The following is a 20,722-nucleotide window of genomic DNA, read 5'->3' as shown; positions in this document are numbered from 1 at the left end:
GCTGTCACATCAGTCCTCTTTTCTGAAAGGCAGCGAAGGGCCCGCCGTTTCTTGGCCCCCGTGTCCTGGCCTGTGGCTCAGACAGCTCAGCATCAGCCCCTGCACCGCTGCTCTTACCTGGCGCCTGACTGGCCATCTGCCGTCTCAGTGCTGCTGCGGCGGCCGCCTGCGGGGCGGAGATGGGGTGCGAAGGGCCAGGTGCGCCATGCTTCACGGTTTTTGTTGCAAGCATGGTGCTATCAGCTCCTTGGGGAATAATTTTGCTAGCAGGTGTAGACACTGAGGGAAAAAGTAAAGTTAAGTGAGACAGTGGGTCAGAACAGAAGCACACACAAAAATTAAAATGGTAAATTCTGCATGTTAGGTTGCAGGAAAAATGCGAAGATTTAAAATCCTTAAGCATTAACAGAAAATACTGGCAAACTGACAGGTTGGCACTTTTATCTTTCAAAGATGCTGTACACTGTCTGCCCACTTCTACTGGAGAAAATATGTTACATGATCATTTCCTCTGACACTGAGTGAGATATAACTTCCATGCCCATACAGAGCCATGAATGGTTAGCTCTCCTCTCACAAATCTCTCCATTCTAGTACCTCATGCCTAGGTTGGTCTACTTAGGAGTCACTTCAGTACAAAGTCCTGACACTCTGAGCTGAAGATCTAACAGCCCAACATAGGTCCCATCAGCAAGCCACCAGAGATAATGAGCACCATGGCTGGTGAGCCCTGAGACAGGACATGGCTTCAAGCTGAAATGAGCCGAGGTCAGAAAGGCACACACTGTCTTCCACGTAAAGGGGCAACAGCGTGAGCCTTGCAGCGCCTCCTCTTCCTCACAGCGTCCCACCAACCACTTTCAAGGGGAACACATCTCTTGACTCTGTCCGTAATTTCTAAAAGATTAGCAGAAATGGCGGAGAAGGCAATGGCACCCCACTCCAGTACTCTTGCCTGGAAAATCCCATGGACAGAAGAGCCTGGTGGGCTGCAGTCCATGGGGTTGCGAAGAGTCGGACATGACTGAGCGACTTCAGTTTCACTTTTCACTTTCATGCATTGGAGAAGGAAATGGCAACCCACTCCAGTGTTCTTGCCTGGAGAATCCCAGGGACAGGGGAGCCTGGTGGGCTGCTGTCTATGGGGTCACAGAGAGTCGGACACGACTGAAGCGACTTAGCAGCAGCAGCAGAAATGGGCTAGAACCCACAACTTCTGCATGTGCTAGTAATAAAACCCAGCCACAGTTCCTTCATGAGTTAGGAACCTCTTAGGGAAAAGATTGTTTCTGGTCCCACTGTTTACTTACTTGAAGTTCCCATCATACCCTGCGAACCATGAATCAGGTGAGATTTAGCAAAAGGAGTTGCCTGGGGCAAGAGACTGGGCTGGATGGAAGGTGTTCGAACCACGGGAGCGTGCCGGGGGGCCTGGACCACTGCGCCGTCATCCTTACAGGGTGTCCGCGTGTCTTCACTCTCCAGAGACTGGGAAATGGATGACGTTGAGCTGGCTTCATCCAAGTCTTCATAATACCTCTGAGACAGGAAGGCTGACCGAGACAGGCTGGCTACAGAGCCCAAAACAAAAGACAACTGAGACAATTCGAGTCCAAAAGCTATGTAATTTTCACTGTCGCTAGAGAAATAGCCAATTTGTAAAGCGACTTAATTATTACTTATTTTAAGTGGAAGCAGCTGCAGTTGAACGTGAACAAAGATAGTCTTTGCTCAAATGGGTTTTGCAAAACTGAGCTGTATAGGACAAGAACATTTTGACTGTTAGGCAAAAAAATGTGAGGTGGGAGACAGGATGCACACTGGTGTAAAAGCAGAAAGTTCACGGGCAACAACGCCACCTCAGAAAAGCAACCAACTCCCACAGCAGAGTGAACAGGCAGTCACACTGGTGTCCCTGCCTTCCAACAACAAACGTCTAAGAACAGGCCTAATACAAACCGGAGAAGACATCACATCCTCAGTTCCGAGGGTCTCAAACAATGCCAGGTAAATCCAATGCTTCTTTTGAATGAGACAATTAGTTAAAAAAAAAAAATCACTAAAATCGATTCTCACTTTCCCTGTTTTGCTCCTTCCATAAACTATAGGGCAAGGCTTTATGCCATGTTACTTTCTACCATGAATTTCAGAAGTCATGTAACTGTCTGTGTACTGGAAACACCAAAACCAAGCAAAAAACAGCCCTCTCTCCTCCTCAAGTTATTTAAAAGTATTGCTAATACTTACTGACTTATCTGCCCTACGGACAGACGCATCACTCTACAAGATTTTACGTATCATAATGTGAGTGTAACATGGGCTTCCCTGGTGACTCACAGTAAAGAATATGCCTGCAATGCAGGAGACCCAGGTTCGATCCCTGGGTCAGGAAGATCCCCTAGAGAAGGAAATGGCTACCCACTCCAGTATTCTTGCCTGGAGAATTCCATGGTTAGAGGAGCCTGGTCAGCTATATAGTTCATGGGGGCGCAAAGAGTCAAACACAACTGAGCAACTAATGGGTTCACTTTTTTCAAATGTAATATAAACAATTACAAGTGAAAACCACGCATGGGGACTTCCCTGGCAGCCATAGCCAAAAGAATTTTTTTAATTAAAAAAACGTACTAGGGCTACTGCTAGGCTGCAATGTCAATTTGGTAGCCAGCAGCCATATGTGGTTATTTAGATGAAAAACAAATGAAAAATTTGAACTCTAAGTTGTACCATCCCCCTTAAAGTACCCAATGGCTACCGGTGAGCTGCTGTATTGGGCAGTACTGATCCAACATCACAACCACTGCAGGAAGTTCTACTGGACAGCACTGCACCAAAGCGTTCTGAGGCAAGTCAGTGTGCAGCACAGTCCCTTAGCAAGTCCATTCATAACTACCAGCACCTGCATGTCCTATGTCTGCATTTCTCATTAGAGTACCACTAGGCACGCGTGCCTACTGAGCATGTCTTTTTTCAAATGCAGCCTTACTCAAAATCCGACATGAATCAGAAAAGTAAAGCTTTTCTAGCTAAAGCGAAGGCTAGGACCCGTGGAACCAGTTCAGCTTCCACCCAAATCTTTGGCAATCACTGCCACAGAACCTGAGGACTATGGAAAACACAGTGTAAAAGCCAAAACAACCACCTCGAGTTGACTATGTATAAGCTTCTTCTTAATCCCATATTCAGATGGATGACAGATTCTGGAGACACTTCCTCTATCTCCCATTAAGAACCAAAGAAAAACACGTACAGACACACACACAAACCCCATCCTACTCCCACACAATGTACTATACAGTTTATCTTAAAAATTCAGGACCGGGTTCCTCTACCTGGAGCAGTGGATCTCACTGGTGGGGTCTTCCTCTTGGCCAAGAAATTTCTCAGTTGTGCCTGTTTCACAGGGGACAGTTTAGCTGCAAGAAATTCGTGAACCCGTAAATGCTTAAAACTTGGTTTTTAAGGTCAGAAAGAGAACAGAGTTTAAAGACTGGGGAGAATGCACTTACCTGGTACTTTAGGCAATGGTTTGGGGTGAGCCTCTAGAGTCGTTTTCAACAAAGCATTGCGCAGGCTTTCGAGGTCACTGTCAAAACTGAAAGAGGACAATGTTACGTATGAACCAACTATGACCTGAGAAATTGGGACTCATGGTAATGGCGATGGCACATTATCCTCCTAAATACAAAGGCAAGAGATGAGAGCGTCCTGAAATGGGAATGGAAAATCTGACCAAACAATGAATTAACCCAAAGGGAAGATGATCACAGTCTCACTATCACATCCCACCCCAGAGCAAACACAACCCCGACAGGGCTCTAGAAGGAAGGGCAATTAAAATCTATACATTTAGACTAAAGGCAGTGACCACTTTGGTAACTTCAGGGGTAAACTGTCTAAGCAGGGTCTGAAATCTCCACACTTGCAAAATGACAAATCTGAGTTTCCAGACAAGTTGATCAACCTAATCCTGACAGCTAATTTTCAATTAAACAATAATGCTATGACTACAGTACCAGCTATTATCTATCAAGGGCCTGTTCCATCAGGCACACTACTGCTGCTGCTGCTGCTGCATCGCTTCAGTCGTGTCCGACTCTGTGCAGCCCCATAGACGGCAGCCCACCAGGCTCCCCCGTCCCTGGGATTCTCCAGGCAAGAACACTGGAGTGGGCTGCCATTTCCTTCTCCAGTGCATGAAAGTGAAAAGTGAAAGTGAAGTCGCTCAGTCATGTCTGACTCCTAGCAACCCCATGGACTGCAGCCTACCAGGCTCTTCCGTCCGTGGGATTTTCCAGGCAAGAGTACTGGAGTGGGGTGCCATCGCCTTCTCCAAGGCACACTACTAGGTGCTTTAAAGACTTAAACCCTTCAGTAACCCCATGAGGTGCAGATTGTTAGTTCCCTGAGTGCACGTGTGCTCAGTCGTGCCCAGCTCTTTTGCGACCCCACAGACTGTAGCCTGCCAGGCTCCTCTGCCCATGGGACTGTCCAGGCAAGAATACTGGAGTGGGGTGCCATTTCCTTTTTCAAGGAATCTTCCTGACTCAGGGATCGAACCTGCGTCTCCTGCATTGGCAGAGGTATTCTTTACCATTGAGCTACTTGAGAAGGCTATTGTTAGCCCCACTTTTTGGCAAAGGGAAAAAGGATCAGAGAGGGTGAGGAATCTGACCACGATCACGCAGGTGAAAGACAGCAGAGTCACTTTCAAACCCACATCTAAACTACTCGACGACTAGTCCACTTTGCTCTGTGTATTTATTCGCTCATCCCACCTCATTTACTGAGCGCACGCGGCATTAACAGACGTGTTCTCCTGCACACCTGTGTGTGGTGCTCTGGGAGGGAGCATCCAAGGGAAGGCTCCACTGGGAGGTCTGGTTGTAAAGTCGGAGCTGCTGGAGACTATCCACCAGGTGGTTCAGCCTCTTCCTCTGTTGGTTGATGATTTCCCGGTTGTTGGCAAGAGTATTAAACAGTGTCTCTCGTTCTGGCACAAGCAGGCGCCTGTTTAGAGCAAGGAGGAAAGAACGTATGAGAATGGTTCAAATAAAAGAAATTTCCACTGGAAAGAAAAAAAAAGGACTGTAACAGTGAAAATAATAAAATGAAGAACCACTAGTGGGAAAGAAACATCAAGAAGTTACTAAGAGGGACTTTTTTGGTGGGCCAGTCGTTTAGAATCCACCGGCCAATGCAGGAGACAAGGGTTCGATCCCTGGTCCGGGAAGATTCCACATGCCATGGAGCAACGAAACGTGTGCTGCGTAACAAGAGGCGCCACCTCAGTAAGAAGCTGAGCACAACTGGAAAGTCGCTCCCACTGTCCACAACTAGAGACAGCCTGCATGCAGCAGTGAAGACCCAGCACAGCCAAAAACAAACTCATTAATTAAAAAAAAAAAAGCTTATCTTCAGAGTGCCGTCAAGAGAGAGAGGATAGCACATGACTTGGCAGCAGGGGGTCCCCCACCCAAAAGAATTAAAAGGAGAAAAGGACAATGGTCCCTTTCTTTCTGGTTACAAGGTCATTAGCTCAACATACATTTTTAAAAGGCATTTCAGTGGGGTTCCAGATAATATTTAGAGAAGGGTCTAAAAGAGAGACGTTCTAGCAAACCGTATAGATTTAAGAATCAGAACTCTGCAGAAAGGAAACTTACAAAAGGCACATTAAGTATTAATAGAAAATGAATGGGGTTGTTTAAAGGAGAAGAAAGCCTGGCTTTTCTTGTTAGCCTTATGCACTTTTTAAAAAGTCAACGTATTAATTAGACAACAGTATTCCAACTGTCAAGCCAAGCAGAACGTTCATGCTGTCAGGTCAAGCCATTCTCTCACTTGGGGAGGAACATGAATTTGGCAACAGGGGAGTGCACTCTAAAACCTCTTCTAAAGGGGGCCAGCTGACCCCAGGGACAAGGGCTCCAGGCCACAAAACCTGCCCCTGCCAGTGTCGGGAAGATCAATTTTCACTCTGTCTTACCACATCTAGGCTCTGAGGTTCCTCAGGTTAGGCACAAAGCCTTTCTCCACACTGTACAATATCATGTATTAAATTCTGTTTACTGGATTTTAAACACATTCTACCCCTGCCCCTGACACAACACTCAGGCTGCCTACTTAAGTCTGTGACCTCACAGTTTTGTAAACAAATAAACAGATCGTTTCCTGATTTATTTCCTTACAAGGCTAATCACACTGATCAAGTGTAGGTGTTTCAGAAATCTAGCATTTGGAGGGCTGACCTGTTTTTCACATCACCTTATTGCTTTCACAATGTATTGCATTCTATTCCTTCTGGAAAACACAAGGCATCAAACCAAACATCCATGGACAGAAGATCACAAGAGAAGGTTTTCCTCTATCTGTTGTCATTCCTCTCACCCTTTTAGTTATCCAAACTAATTAGCAATGTTTCCTTCAAAAGAAAATCTGGAATATACAGGAAAGTGTAAAAGAAAAACCCCTCTGAATCCCATCTTGCAGCTCTAAGTGAGTATTCTGATAGATTTATTACCAGCCTTTTTTTACATTAGACTTCCACACTGAGGTCATCTAGTATGACTTCATGTCTTAACTTTTTCATTTTTTATATGCTATACCTAATAATTACAGTTACACAATTATATATTTTGTATGTCGCTAAGTCACTTCAGTCGTGTCCGACTCTGCGCGACTCCACAGACGGCAGCCCACCAGGCTCCCCCGTCCCTGGGACTCTCCAGGCAAGAGCACTGGAGTGGGCTGCCATTTCCTTCTCCAATGCATGAAGGTGAAAAGTGAAAGTGAAGTCCCTCAGTCGTGTCCGACTCTTCAAGACCCCATGGATGGCAGCCTACCAGGCTCCTCTGCCCATGGGATTTTCCAGGCAAGAGTACTGGAGTGGGGTGCCATTGCCTTCTCAGAAAAGATATTTAACATGTTTTTTTTGAGAATATGAGATTCAACGGTTACACAGTATTTTGTTTAAGAGAAAAATGTGGTCAAATTTAGCTACTCTTAACTTTTGCATAACTAGGCTGAATCCAATTTTTCACTCTCATTAACCGTGCTGTAAATTATTTTATGTATTACTGTGAACAATGTTATTATTCCATAGAATTTCTTGATGTATAACGACTGTGTCAAAGAGAAAGAACCTGTGTAGGGTTTTCAGAAACCCTCTTAGATGATCTTTTTAAAAGGCCACAGCACTATCAAGATAGTGGGTGAGAGATCTCGCTCACTTTTGTTTTTTCTTTTGTTCCAGATGCCGATCCCACTCCAAGTCTAGAACATCATTCACATCTTGGACAGCAAATTTCACATACTGATGAAGGCGCCGAATTTCCTACAAGAAAAAAGTGAAATGGCAAAATGACTCGGTTTTCTAGTAGTTTGCAGGATTGTGTCTCAAAACAGTTTAAATGACTTTGAAGTCTTTTTACACTGAGAACCACAAGGAATAAGGACAACATAACACGTTTTAATATAATCATTAGATGGAGAAGGAAATGGCAACCCACTCTATCATTCTTGCCTGGAAAATCCCATGGACAGATGAGTCTGGTGGGCTACAGTCCATGGGGTCACAAAAGAGTCAGACACAACTTAGTGACTAAATAACAACAAATAATCATTAGAATGTTAGAGAAACCCAACTTTTAAAGTGCGTGACAGAGAGATAGTGTTAAGAAAAGGGAAACAGAAAGGGTGTGTCAGCCCAGGGCCTCTAGGGAACCGATGTTCTGGCTTAGTTCTCATTTTTCAGCTCTTGTAAAGTAGCTCCACATGGCCTAGGAATTTTCCATTGTACTCTGCTACTCCAACAGTACACCTATTTAAATTTTGCTCTCCCACCCATGAAATTAACTGTAATACAGACAAAATTATCCTACAAAACAGCACTGAAAATAATTCTGCACCTATCTATTCACAGAATAGAACACATAAGTCATCTCACCAGTGGGGGAAAAGTCATTTCTCAAAAACAAAGAATAGTATCAGTACTAGAAATGGAATTTACCATTATTAAAAGTCTTACCTATTAATTCATTTTAGGCCTTCAATAACTTTCTTTAAATTCTGATCTAGTGTTATCCTTTACGGCACCATAACTTAACTCTCAAAAATTAAAAATAAATAAATAAATAATTGGTAATAAATAAATAAATAAATAAAATAGAGCATTCCACTAATGAAAATGAAGCATTACATTAAATGTGTATACAAATGAAGATGAAGTGCTATACACCAGGAAATACTTTTACATCTGTACCAAGATCTTATTGTGTTTAACTGTATTTTCAAAATTATTCTTGGACAAGGGTATGTGCCCTAACTGAAGATGACAATGTCACTTAAAAGAGAGTCAGGCTGATTCTAGGAAGCAGCAGTAACCTTAGCATCAAACACAAATTTCAACTCGGTACTCTGTGACTACAGGAAGGCCCTTTACTGTGGACACTTCAAATGTGACCGTATCTCTGCATGAACTCATGCTGTTTCTTCTGAATGCTCTCCCAACCTTCTTTACGAGGAAAACAACACCTTTTCTTTTAAGGCCAATAAATAGCTGTTACATTAATGATTATTATTATTCCTGATTTGATTTCTAAATATATCTTTTTCAACAGCTACTTTCTACCAAGCTTAAGATTTAATTAAAAATTATGTTTTTGTTGATCCAAAAAACCTCAAGGGGGAAAGTTCTGTTTTCTTTGTTACAGTCAAGGAGGTATATATGAAGTGGGTTAGCACTCAGAGGAAATGAACAACTTTGTCCAGGCAGTCCTGCAAACCCAGACCTTCCAGAGGAGCGTGCCCGTCTAGGTGTCTGTTTTCGGCAGCTCCGGTGAGGTTCTCCTACCTGGAGTTGAGCTTCACTCCTGGGGTCCAGTGGCCTCTTGTAGAGCAAGTGCAGATACGCGGAGTCACGGTTCCTCTCATTCTGTTCTCTGGCTTCTTCGACACCAGCAAAGCCCTCCAGTAAAGTTGTCTTCAGGGTACTTATATCTCCATGAAGAGACTAGAAAAGGTACAGGGACGGGCTGATACAAAAGTGGTATTTCTGAGAAATAAACCTTTCTTGCTAGATCAAGGTGGTGCTTCTCAAATATTTAACAAGATGAACATCTGAACAGAGCCAAAACTGATTTCACTGCTTGGAAAGAAAGATACTAACATTCTTTTTTTTTTTTTTTTTTTTTCTCATTAAAAAAAAATACAACTTTAATGATCAGAAACTCAGGAAATAAAAATAAAAATCTGGTAATCCTTCCGTCTAAAGATGACCACTGGGATTTCTCTGGCAGTTCAGTGGTAAGGAAGGGCTTGGTGTTTTCACTGCCAAGGGTGTGGGTTCAATCCCTGGTCAGGGAACTAAGATCCTGCATGTTGCAGGGTGGAGTCGAAAAATAAAGAATAAATAAATAAATAAAGATGATCACTGCTGAAACCTTGGAGAATTCTCCTCTTTTTTTAACTTTTAAAATTTTTATTGAAGTATAGTTGATTTAAAATGTTTCAAATGTACAGCAAAGTGATTCAGTTTTACATACATATATACACACACATATAATTCTTTTTCAGATTTTTTTCCATTATGGGTTATTATTAATACAAGATATTGAATACAGGTCCCTGTGCTATATGGTAGGTCCTTGTGGTCCATCTATTTGATATATAGAGTGTGTATCTCTTAATCCCAAATTCCCAATTTACCCCTCCCCCACCCTTGAGAACTTTCCTATTTCCAAGCGCGATATTTAAGGCAGGAACTCTGGAGTCAGGCAGTCTGATTCGGGATCCGGGCACCATCACTCAGTAACTGGGTGATTCTGGGGAAACACTTCATCTCTCTAAGCCTAGGTTTCCTGTTCTTGCAAAACAGAAAGAACAGTGCCTACCACACAGAAAAGCTGTGAAGATTCATTGAGATAATATTGAGAGCCTGGCACATAGTAAAGAGTAATAATAGAAACACAGGGGTCTCCTCTGGTGGTCTAGTGGCTAAGAGCTCTCAATGCTGGGGCCTGGGTTTGATCCCTGGTTGGAGAACTAGATCCCACATGCCACAGCTAAGACCCTGCGCAGCCAAAAAAAAAAGTAACACAGTAAATAATACAGTGAACAGCAAACATTTGTTATTTTTATATTGTGTATGCTCTTGAGTATCCCGCTTTTTTCTTAAACTTAACACTTTATAACCTAACAATTGACTATAAAAGACAGTAAGTTTTCTCCTGTAAATGACCCACAACATCTTCATTAAAGTTTGCTTTTATATCAAGAAAAAAAGCTAGTAAATTTTCAAATATGCCTAAACTAAACTAACAACTATAATAAACTTTAATGGAATGCCTTGTGCCAATGGGATACAAAGTACTTATTATTCCATTTTCCACATGAAAAAAATAAAACATAGAGCTATTAGAATAACTTGCACAATGTCACATAGTTTACTGTTCAGTATCCATGGGAAATCCCATGGACCAAAGAGCCTGGCGGGCTACGGTCGATAGGGTCACAAAGAGTCGGACACAACTTAGCGACTAAAACAAAAGGGAGGGTTTGAAGTCAGGCATTCCTGGGTGAGCCACTCATCCACATAAAAAACACTACCAGTGTCCTTTAAGAGAGAAAATATATATGCCCATGGAGTATCAGGATGACAATGTTTAACTTAGGAAGAGCATCAAAAACACAAACCTCTGTGGTCTCTTTAATCTCCAAGAGAAAGGCATGTAGGTCATCTGATTCTGTTCGCAGCATCTTCATCTCCTCAGATGTGCCCACCTGGAAACAGGCTTTCGACGTTCGGGCTTTCAACTCTTCCAGCTCCTTTTGAAAGTGAGCGATCTGTCAAGGCCACAAATGAGGAGACGACTCAGTCTGAATGGCGTGGCAGCCCTGTCACGGCTTCCGGGCCCACTAATAATAGCAGAGACTCCCAGGACACACGAAGGCTCAATGCCAGAATAAAACAGTCACACAGGAGTCAGCACCCAGAGCCATTCAAGTCTCACTATCAGAGCTATTTCTGGAAAAAATCTGCAGGAACAAATTTACCTCCTCCCCAATTCCAGCCATCACAGGATCTGACTCTTTCCACTGATGTCCCTGCTTTTCTGTAACAGGAGGCTGAAGTGATTTTGGCTGAAATGAAAGGCAAAGTTTAAAAATGCATCCCACACCCCAAGCAAGATGTTACAAGCAATGGCTTCCTGGAGTAGGTGGCTCAGTGTCTGCCATAGGTGCAGCACCTCACAATACCGTTACCGTTTCACCATTCAGTCTTTTGAACCTGTATTTGCTGGGTACCTTCTTGGTATAACGCATGTTCTAGACAGTGGAGATGGAGGTAAACAAGGCAGATAAGGTCCCTACTCTCACGGAACTCACCTTCCACTGGGACAAGACATAATAAGAAGTAAACAAGTCTTAAGTAATTACAGCAAGTGACGTGAAAAAAATGAACAGGAACATATAGAGAGAATAAAAGTGAAAACACTGCTTCAAATGAGATGGCCCAAAAGCCTTCACTGAGCACTGTCTCTGCACTGAGATATGAAGTAAGGGAGAAAGCTATGGCAAGTTTAGGTAAGCACCTCCAGACAGCAAGAAAAGCAAGTGCAGAAAAGACTTTGGCAAGTTCGGGGCAAAAGTGAATGTAGGCACATGAAGTCAGGGAGGGAGTTGGGGGCAGGCAGAGGGAGGTCATGGAAGACTATACCAAAGAGTCTGGATTTTATTCTGTGTTGGAAAACTACTAGTGGAGTTTTAGGAGAGTTGAAACTATTCTTTGTTTTATGATATTAGAAGAGTCCTCCTGCTATTCAACAGAGCATGGATGACAGTGACAGGCAGGTGAAGAAACAGAGTGGTCAGGAGGCTACTGAGGGTAGATGATAATGGCCTGAAATTCGATATCAGCAGGGACAGAGATGTGGATTTATGACAAATAACACACCACAGAGCAGAGCTGGCAAGACCTCTGCTAGCGTGGACCAGGGCAGGCGCTATTACAGAGAGGGATCCAGGATGACGCCGCATCAGGGGCTGGAGCACACTGCCAGGTCAGTGCTTTTCGAGATGGGACTCCCAGAACAAGGACAGGTTCCTGGGAATACACATCAAGAATTCTGCTTTGGGACTTCCTTGGTGGTCCAGCGGTTAAGACTCTGTGCTCCCACTGCAGGGGACCTGGGTTTGATCCCTGGTCAGGGAGTTAGATCCCACAAGCCCCAACTTAAGAGTTCACATGCTGCAACTAAGACCCAGCACAACCAAATAAATAAATAATGGAAAAAAAAAAAAAAGAATTCTGCTTTAGAGATGTTATAACTTGAGAGGACCTTCAAGTGATTTGTTACCTACACCAGTGAACATATAGAAGAGTTTTTAGATTGCATAAACATTCAGTAGAACAGCTTTATTTAATAAATGCCATGTGTCACGTATTATGCCAAAAGCTACAGCTGTAAACTGGGCATTTCCTGTGAAATGTGCTGAGGCAGGGAAGGAAGCAGACTGGGAGAGAGACAGAGGAAAAGATACGACTCCTGTTCTGAGGGCACTCAAATAATCAAGCGGGAAATGGACAGAAAATTCTCTTTAAACTATAAAAATAAACTGAGATGATAGACTGTAGATCTAATATGAAAAGTAAAATAATAAAACTTTTAGGAAAATATCTTTTTGACCTTGAAACAGGAAATTATTTTCAAAACAGAACACAAAAAGTACTCATCTTAAAAAAATAATTAAATTACATTAAAATTAAGTAGTTGTCATCAAAAGAGACCTCAAGGGAAGGTAAAGGCAATTCAGAGAGTGAGAAAGTATTTGTATTATATGTTTATGTGTTTACACATGCATATGCATATCCAATTAGGAATGAACTCTTATAAGTCAATAACAAAAACAACCCAATGGAAAAATAGGTAAAAGACTTGTACAGACACCACTGAAAAGAAGATAGTCAGATGAAAAAAAGCTCAATTTTACTAGTCATCTGTGAAATATTAATTAAAAGCACAAAATACAACAACAATAAAAATGTAAAATGTAAATAAAAATACATTAAAAATAAAAATGTAAAAAATGTAAACTACAAAACTAGTGAGGATGTGCTGCTGCTGCTACTGCTGCTAGGTCGCTTCAGTCGTGTCCGACTCTGTGCGACCCCAGAGATGGCAGCCCACCAGGCTCCCCCGTCCCTGGGATTCTCCAAGCAAGAACACTGGAGTGGGTTGCTACTTCCTTCTCTAATGCATTTAGGTGAAAAGTGAAAGTGAAGTCGCTCAGTCGTGTCCGACTCTTCGCGACCCCATGGACTGCAGCCCACCAGTCTCCTCTGCCCATGGGATTTTCCAGGCAAGAATACTGGAGTGGGGTGCCATTGCCTTCTCTGAGTGAGGATGTGCAGCTGAACTCAAATACACCTAATGGGAATGTACTAAGAAGGAATATATGCATATTCTATGACCTAACAATTCCACTCCTAGAAATGCATACACATATTCACCCAAAGACATCAACTGGTGTGGTCATAACAACACGATTCACAATGACTTCAACCTGGAAACCACTGAGATGCCCGTCAAGGGTGGGGTGAAACTTGTAGTAAGAGCCACGCAGTGAATCCCAGGCAGCAACGACGATACGGGAACCTCACAGACACGACACTGCGCCAAACAGCCAGATACAAGAGTGCATCCTCAATCATTCCATCTTACAGAAGGTACTCACACGCTAAACTAAGCTATGCTATTGGAAATCATGACAGTGAGACCTCTTTGGCAAGGGTAATGTCTAGAAGGGCTCACAGGAGGGGGACTCAGGGACCCCAGTATGGTCTGTTTCTTGTTCTGGGTGTGGGTTACCAAGGTGTACTCAGCTGGTGACAATTCATCCAGGTGTATATGTGTCACCTGTATCCTCCTTCCCCCTATGTGTACTCTCTGTTAGTAAAAAATTAAATAAAATAAACCAAGTCGTAATGGAAAGGCAGAAAAAAAAGAGGGCAGTGGGAGATTTCTTGATTACTTTGGGAACGACAGAAAAAACTACAGTCTTCAGACATGAATAGGATTCCACAAATGGAACAGCAGAGCTCAGGAATCAGCAGAGAAAACAAGCCTAAGATTCTAGGGTTGCATTAAATGGCTTTTATGATGAGACATTACGAACATTCATAGCTCCCACTTTGGTACTGCCTATCACATAGTCCGAAATACTTTTGCAAAGGTGTGAATTCTAAAACCAAAAAAAAACTCACTTTATAAACATGTATGTTTGGGGCAGTAAATTAATAAACACAGTATTGCAGGCTGAGTTTAAACATACCTGAGGAGAGCCTGACTTAGTCACTGGAGGGGTTATCCTAGGTGATTTCTGGACCATTGAGGGCATCGGACTTGGACTGCCCTGAGCAGCTCGCCCTATAAGAACAAGAGGTCAGTCAAAACAAACAGTATTCATTCCCATTATTTCTTCCACCACGAACATCCTTTCCTCAAATCTAATAAGTTTTTCACTGTCCCTGGCCTCCATTTATGATCTTGGTTACCAAAAGAGATATCCATGGTTTCCAAATACCTAAAAAACACATATAACATTTTAAAACAGGAAGCTCCCTTGTAAAGCAGGTAAACTGGAGTGTCTCTGATAACAGGTATGTGCACTGGTGTGCAGGCCCAGGAGGCAGTCCCCTCAGCCCATCCCTAATCCTCACAGGGGCGCCTGATGACCTCTGGGAACTGGGGACAAAGTTTAAAGACCATGAGAGCAACAATTCCCATCCCTAGGAAGAACTCACAGGGCCTTCGGGACTCTCCTGGAATCCTCTAGGACAAGTCTGTTGCACATAAGAATCACCTAGGAGCTTTTAACAGAGAAAGTAATGGCACCCCACTCCAGTACTCTTGCCTGGAAAATCCCATGGACGGAGGAACTGGAAGGCTGCGGTCCATGGGGTCGCTGAGGGTCGGACACAACTGAGCAACTTCACTTTCCCTTTTCACTTTCATGCATTGGAGAAGGAAATGGCAACCCACTCCAGTGTTCTTGCCTGGAGAATCCCAGGGACTGGGGAGCCTGGTGGGCTGCCGTCTATGGGGTCGCACAGAGTCAGACACAACTGAAGTGACTTAGCAGCAGGAGCTTTTAAAAAACAAATATACCAAAAACTTGTATCCAGGCCTCATCTCAAGAGAACCAGATTAAACAGTGAGAGAGGGGACTCCCCCAGTGGGTCTAAAGTACAATCCAATGATCCAGGAGCCACCAAACTATTAAGAATTAAATAACAGCAATGGCAGTAGGGAGATATGGGTGGTGAGCAGCAGACAGGGAGAAAGTGTATGTGTGGTGTGGTACATTTCTTCTACCCTAAAGTGTAAAGAGATGTGAAAAGACGAAAGGATCGTTAATTCTTTAGGTCATAGACAAGTACTTGCCAGAATCTGGTGAAAAGTCCCAGAATGAGGTGACTTTGACAAATGCTACAAGGCAGTCCTTGATCAACAGCTAAGAGGGATTTCAGGAATTTATACAGCTCAATGCTTGCTCAGTATCTACCAAGATAAAATTATTCCTGACACTCAAACACCAAATGGCTATGCAAGTAGTCTGGCTGGGTATTATCACTGGCATGAGCAAACAACAAACTTAAAAACAGAGACATATCTGACAGACGCCACCACAACTGTGAGCAAAATGATGTCACTTATGTCAGGACAAAAGGAAATCACGTGATGTGGCACACACATCAACTACGTAGTGTTACTGCTATTAATGGTATTAATGTTTCATGTAAATTTCACCGTGTGGAAACTCTCAAATCCAAATTGAAGGATAGTCCACAAAACTACTGGCCTGATCTCACCAATGTTAATGCTGAGGAAGACAAAAACGGTAAAAGACTGCTTGAGACTAACAAGACAAAATCAGTATAGCGTGTAACCCTTGAGTGGCTTTTAGAAAAACAAAGGGGGAAAACAAAGTTATAAGAACATTACAGGAACAACATTGGAAATGTGAATCGGGCTACAGGCTGAATTACTGTTAAATTTCTTTAGTGTGATAATGTATTGAGTGCCCTTGTTTTTAGGAGAGAGACACTGAAGTTCTTAGGGGTGAAGTGTTTGATATCTGTGATTAACTTTCCAATGTTTTAGAAAAAAATTTACATTAAAAAAGAAAGACACAGGACTTCCCTGGTGGCACAGTGGTTAAGAATCCGCCTGCCAGCGCGGGGGACAAGAGTTCAATTTCTGGTTCGGGAAGATTCCAAATGCCGGGGAGCAGCTGAGTCCATGTGCTGCAACTGCTGGAGCCCGTGTGCCCTAGAGCCTGCGCTCTGCAGCGAGAGCCGCCTCCGCGAGGAGAAGCCCGCACACCACCACTGCAGAGAGCGTGCACAGAGCGCAAACACCCAGTGCAGCCAAAAAGACTTTGTTTTAAAAAAAAGAAAAAGAATCCAAGCTCACCAAACTATAAATTCATATTTAAAAAAGAAAGAAAGACATAAAGGAACAGTGCATGATGCTGACTCTCAGGGTAAGGAATGATACTCAGATTATAATATGCAGCCTTTCCGAGGTTTGAAAGAAGAAAAAGACAGGGTGGGTACATTTGCTCATTGAGCTGTATAATGCACTTCAACCTGGATATAACCATTATCATGATCTTTATTTAAAAATCTGCTTATGGTAGGGCTGAGTGTGAAAATCCAGGACAGTCACCAGAGGAAATAAGCAGAAAGCCTCCACAGGTTCCTTATCGTCTATGTGTCTTCAAGACTTGCTTGGTGACTGACCTGCATGGAGAGCAAGCTCTACGTGAAGACAAATGCCCCACAAGACAGAGACAAGCACTGAAGCCATTATGAATCTTTCCAAACTGGAGTACAAAAGCCACTGGACTTCAGTGTGAGTTACAGGAAGCAAGAAAAAGGAATCCAGTCCAGCCATGTTGGCTAGGATTTTTAAATAACTTGGAGAAATGCTAATCTGGGAATTCGGGACTGAGCTTTGAAGCTGTTTGCTTAAAATCATACCTGATGCTGATGGAGTGGCTGAGGACTTGGATGACAAGGAACTGGATGATGCTGAAAGGGGCGCGGGGTGGCTGAGAGGTCCAGAGGAAGCCGGCTTGGAGGCCGAGAAGGGCAGCATCGAGGCTGTGCTCTGTGAGTTGTGAACAGGAGCCGAGGTGGCTGCAGCTGTGAACCTGAAAACGGCAGCCCGAGTGGGTCAGAACAGCCTGCTGCTGTGGGATTGTTCGCAACAGTAATGAGTGATCATCAAAAGGTAACTTCCTAGACTCTTCTGCCTTTAGGAAGTGCAAATGTTTAGCTATTTCTTACAAAAGGTGAGGGCTGCATGGAAACATTCATCATCTGCTTATTTGGAATGAAAATATCAAATACATACTTAATATGATGACAAAACTAAGTTTACCATGATATAAAACATTTACTGTCTATCCTATCAGGCTGAGTGAAAAAAGAAGGTGGGACTCAACTGGACTTTGGAGAGTTTAGTACCCTCCCTTTGTCAAGGAAATTACTGAGGACTCGTGGGATGATCATCTCTGGGGAAGGAGAATGGAAGATGAGAGCAGGTTACTATCTCTGGGATGCTGACGGTCTGCTAGGAAGGGGAAGTAAGTTTCACCTAAAAGAGCAAATGTCTGTAAAGAATATAAGTATACAGCATCAGATGACTAGTGAAATAAATCACAGTGTTACACAATGGAATACTAGGCAACCTTCAGAATGAAGCGGCTGCATGACAACTTATTATCAACAATGACAGCGGCCGGCATCCCCTCCACAGTAACAAGGGAAGATACAGAAGAGTGGAGGGGGAAGCTGGTAGTATTTATACTCAATGGCAATTATGCGAAAGGGTACAAGGTATAAGGGATACTTCTCTCAAAAGGTTTATATTCTGGTGGTGAGAACAAAACAAGCAGGTACAGAAGTGAAAAAATAAGATACACGTAGGACTTCCCTGGTGGTCCAGTGGTTAAGAATCTGCCTTCCAATGTGGGGAACTTAGATCCCTGGTCAGGGAACTAAGATCCCACATGTAAGTGAAAAACAAGCGCTATCTCTACCTGTCAAACTTGAAGTGTTACTTACTTTTCGCTAAGGTTGACCTTGACTGCAGGAGCTGACGGTGGGAAGGTGGGCTTCATTCCCATATTTGGAGCTGACACACTTGGCATTGGTGTGCTTTCCAGGGTAGGCTTAAAACCCGATGATCCAAAGGAGAATGAAGCAGCTGAGGGCATCATGGGAGAGGCCACAGGCGTGGGCGCGAGGGAGGCTTGAGAAGGAGGAGCAAAAGGGAAGGGTGAAGCGCCAGAGACCAGGGCTGCTTTGGCCCCGTCAGAGCCACTGGAACTCAGAGGAGCCTCCCCAGGGACAGAACCAGAGGACTTCAAAGATGAAGAACCAAAGGAGAACACAGCTGACGGCAGAGAGAAGGTGGAGGTGGGGGCGGCCTGTGATGAAGGCAGCACAGAGGCAGGCACCGCGGCAGCCGGCACATCGAGCTTCTGCGGGGCCTGAGGGGAGGTGGGGGTAGTGGGAATACTTCCTGCAAGGAAACACAGGGAGGAAAAGGGAAGAGACAAGTTAACACCATGACACTGGAGGTCCACATCGCAGGAAGCAAGTGGAAAAGGGTTGGTGGAAGAAGGAAGCCAGAAATAATTGGTCCTCATTCCAAAGTTGTGGGGAGAAGAAATGTGAGCTGATGTTGAACTTTCCATAGCAAACATTCCATATGGCAAGATATCTAAAACTTTGAAGGAAAAAGAAAATGCAGAAAGACATTAGACTAACAGGTCTTCCTAAACATCAACTTGAGTAATATAGAAAAAACACTTCTCGATGTCACAGTGAAAAGTAAGTCATTCTGCAATATTTTATTATCGGGAAAAAACTTTAACTCAGACCTACGCCTCTCAATAGTCACTAAAACAACTCCAGTTTAATCAAAGATATATCTCCTTTGTTTTGAGATATACAAAAGGATATATATAACTATATCTCAAAACAAAGGCGGCAAAAAGTGAATTAAGTCCAAGTGTCTAACAACCTGATAAACCTAAAAGTGACCCCCAAAATCACAAAAGATAAAGATTTGACTAAGTACAAAAATAGGCATACAACCAAAAGGTATACTGAAAAAAAATCTGCAACAGATGACAGTAATATGTTTTATTTTTTAAATAAAAATTGAGATTTTAAAAAACTTTTGAGGCATTCTCTGATGGTCCAGTGGTTGAGTCTGCCTGCCAGTGCAGGGCAAATGGGTTGGATCCCTAGTCCGGGGAGACTCCACATGCCTTGGGGCAACCAACCCCATGTGCCACAACCGCTGAAGCCCTGGTGCCCTACAGTCTGGGCTCCACAACAAAAGGAGTCACCACAATGAGAAGCCCGTGCACCGTAACTAAAGAGCAGCCCCTGCTCACAACAACTCAGCATCGCTCACCCCACGCAGCAGTGAAGACCGGATGCAGTCAAAAATTAACCAATTAAAAAAACCCCAAAATATAAAAGCAACAACAAAAACTTTGGGGACTTTAAATTTTTCATTTATTTGTTTCTTAAATTTTTTGGCCATGCCTCGAAGCATGAGAGATCTTAGTTCCCTCACCAGGGATCGAACCCACACCTCCTGTATTGGAAGCACAGAGTCCCAACCATTGGAACACCAGGGAAGTCCTGAGACTTTAACAGATAAACGCTGGGAATCTAATTCACAGGAAGAAAATATATACATTTTCTCTAGTCAAAGAAACACAAATTAAATGAGGCATACTTTGGTTCTCTAAATTATCAAAATATAAATACATATAATCCCCTAGGTGAAGGGGTAAAATAAACCTGAAACTTTTTGTTACCAGGTACCTAATTTAGCAATCTTTGAGAAAACATTAAGTCTCAAAAAAATCATAAAAAATGAACCTTGTAATCCCAATTCTAAGAATAATGCCTATGAAATAACTTAAAAAATTAAAAAGATATTTAATACAACCCAATGGTAAAATATATTCAACAGAATATTAAACATTCTTAAATCATAAGAATTGCATAAGAACCTGGAAAACACTTAAAATTTAAATAAATGAACTGCATACCAACTATGTATATAGTATGATCACAACTATGAAGAAAGATGCTTATGAAAAAACACTGGAAGAAAAAAGGCAAGTTTAAATTTTTTTCTATTTTCCAAACTTTCTATAAACAAGTTAATTCTCTAAATTCTCCAAAATTAATCTCCAAATAACTAAGAAAGCAATATTTTTCAATCAAAATATTTATAGGTCTTGGTTCTTTCAAACTGTCAGAGATGACAGTTTATCCTCATTGTATCTAAAAGAATCAAATACTTAGGATACAACCATGAAAATGCTGGGCAGCCCAGGTGGCACTAGTGGTAAAGCATCCCCTGCCAGTGCAGGAGACATAAGAGACGCAGGTTCGATTTCTGGGTTGGGAAAGGCTCCCTGCAGGAGGGCAGAGCAACCCACTCCAGTATTCTTGCCTGGAGAATCCCCAAGGACAGAGAAGCCTGGTGGGCTACAGTCCATGGGGTCTCAAAGAGTCGGACATGACTGAAGTGATTTAGCACATAAAAATGCCACTTTCTGAAAACAGAGAACCCCAAGTAAATGTTCACACTTCTTTGAAAGTATAAATACAAGTAAA

The 20,722-nt window shown here is 42.9% G+C and overlaps 1 protein-coding gene across 3 annotated transcripts in view; it reads right to left on the bottom strand.

Moving 5' to 3' along the window:
• The window catches only part of NUP214 (nucleoporin 214), a 91,362-nt gene that overhangs the window by 54,596 nt on the left and 16,044 nt on the right, over window positions 1-20,722 (bottom strand). For all 3 annotated transcript variants that reach the window (XM_055541423.1, XM_055541421.1, XM_055541422.1), the window contains exons 12-23: window positions 18,137-18,596; window positions 17,048-17,220; window positions 14,335-14,429; window positions 11,056-11,142; window positions 10,696-10,845; window positions 8,855-9,013; window positions 7,233-7,336; window positions 4,828-5,010; window positions 3,510-3,595; window positions 3,333-3,416; window positions 1,311-1,571; window positions 118-279 (exon numbers count right to left, since the gene is read on the bottom strand). In XM_055541423.1, the coding sequence (XP_055397398.1) occupies window positions 118-279; window positions 1,311-1,571; window positions 3,333-3,416; window positions 3,510-3,595; window positions 4,828-5,010; window positions 7,233-7,336; window positions 8,855-9,013; window positions 10,696-10,845; window positions 11,056-11,142; window positions 14,335-14,429; window positions 17,048-17,220; window positions 18,137-18,596 (2,004 nt within the window). The remainder of the gene's footprint in view (window positions 1-117; window positions 280-1,310; window positions 1,572-3,332; window positions 3,417-3,509; window positions 3,596-4,827; window positions 5,011-7,232; window positions 7,337-8,854; window positions 9,014-10,695; window positions 10,846-11,055; window positions 11,143-14,334; window positions 14,430-17,047; window positions 17,221-18,136; window positions 18,597-20,722) is intronic.

The sequence above is a fragment of the Bubalus kerabau genome, chromosome 11, assembly GCF_029407905.1.
Source record: "Bubalus kerabau isolate K-KA32 ecotype Philippines breed swamp buffalo chromosome 11, PCC_UOA_SB_1v2, whole genome shotgun sequence".
NCBI lineage: Eukaryota > Metazoa > Chordata > Mammalia > Artiodactyla > Bovidae > Bubalus > Bubalus kerabau.
Note: the sequence above shows the minus strand (reverse complement) of the source record. Positions and strands in the feature narration are given on the sequence as shown.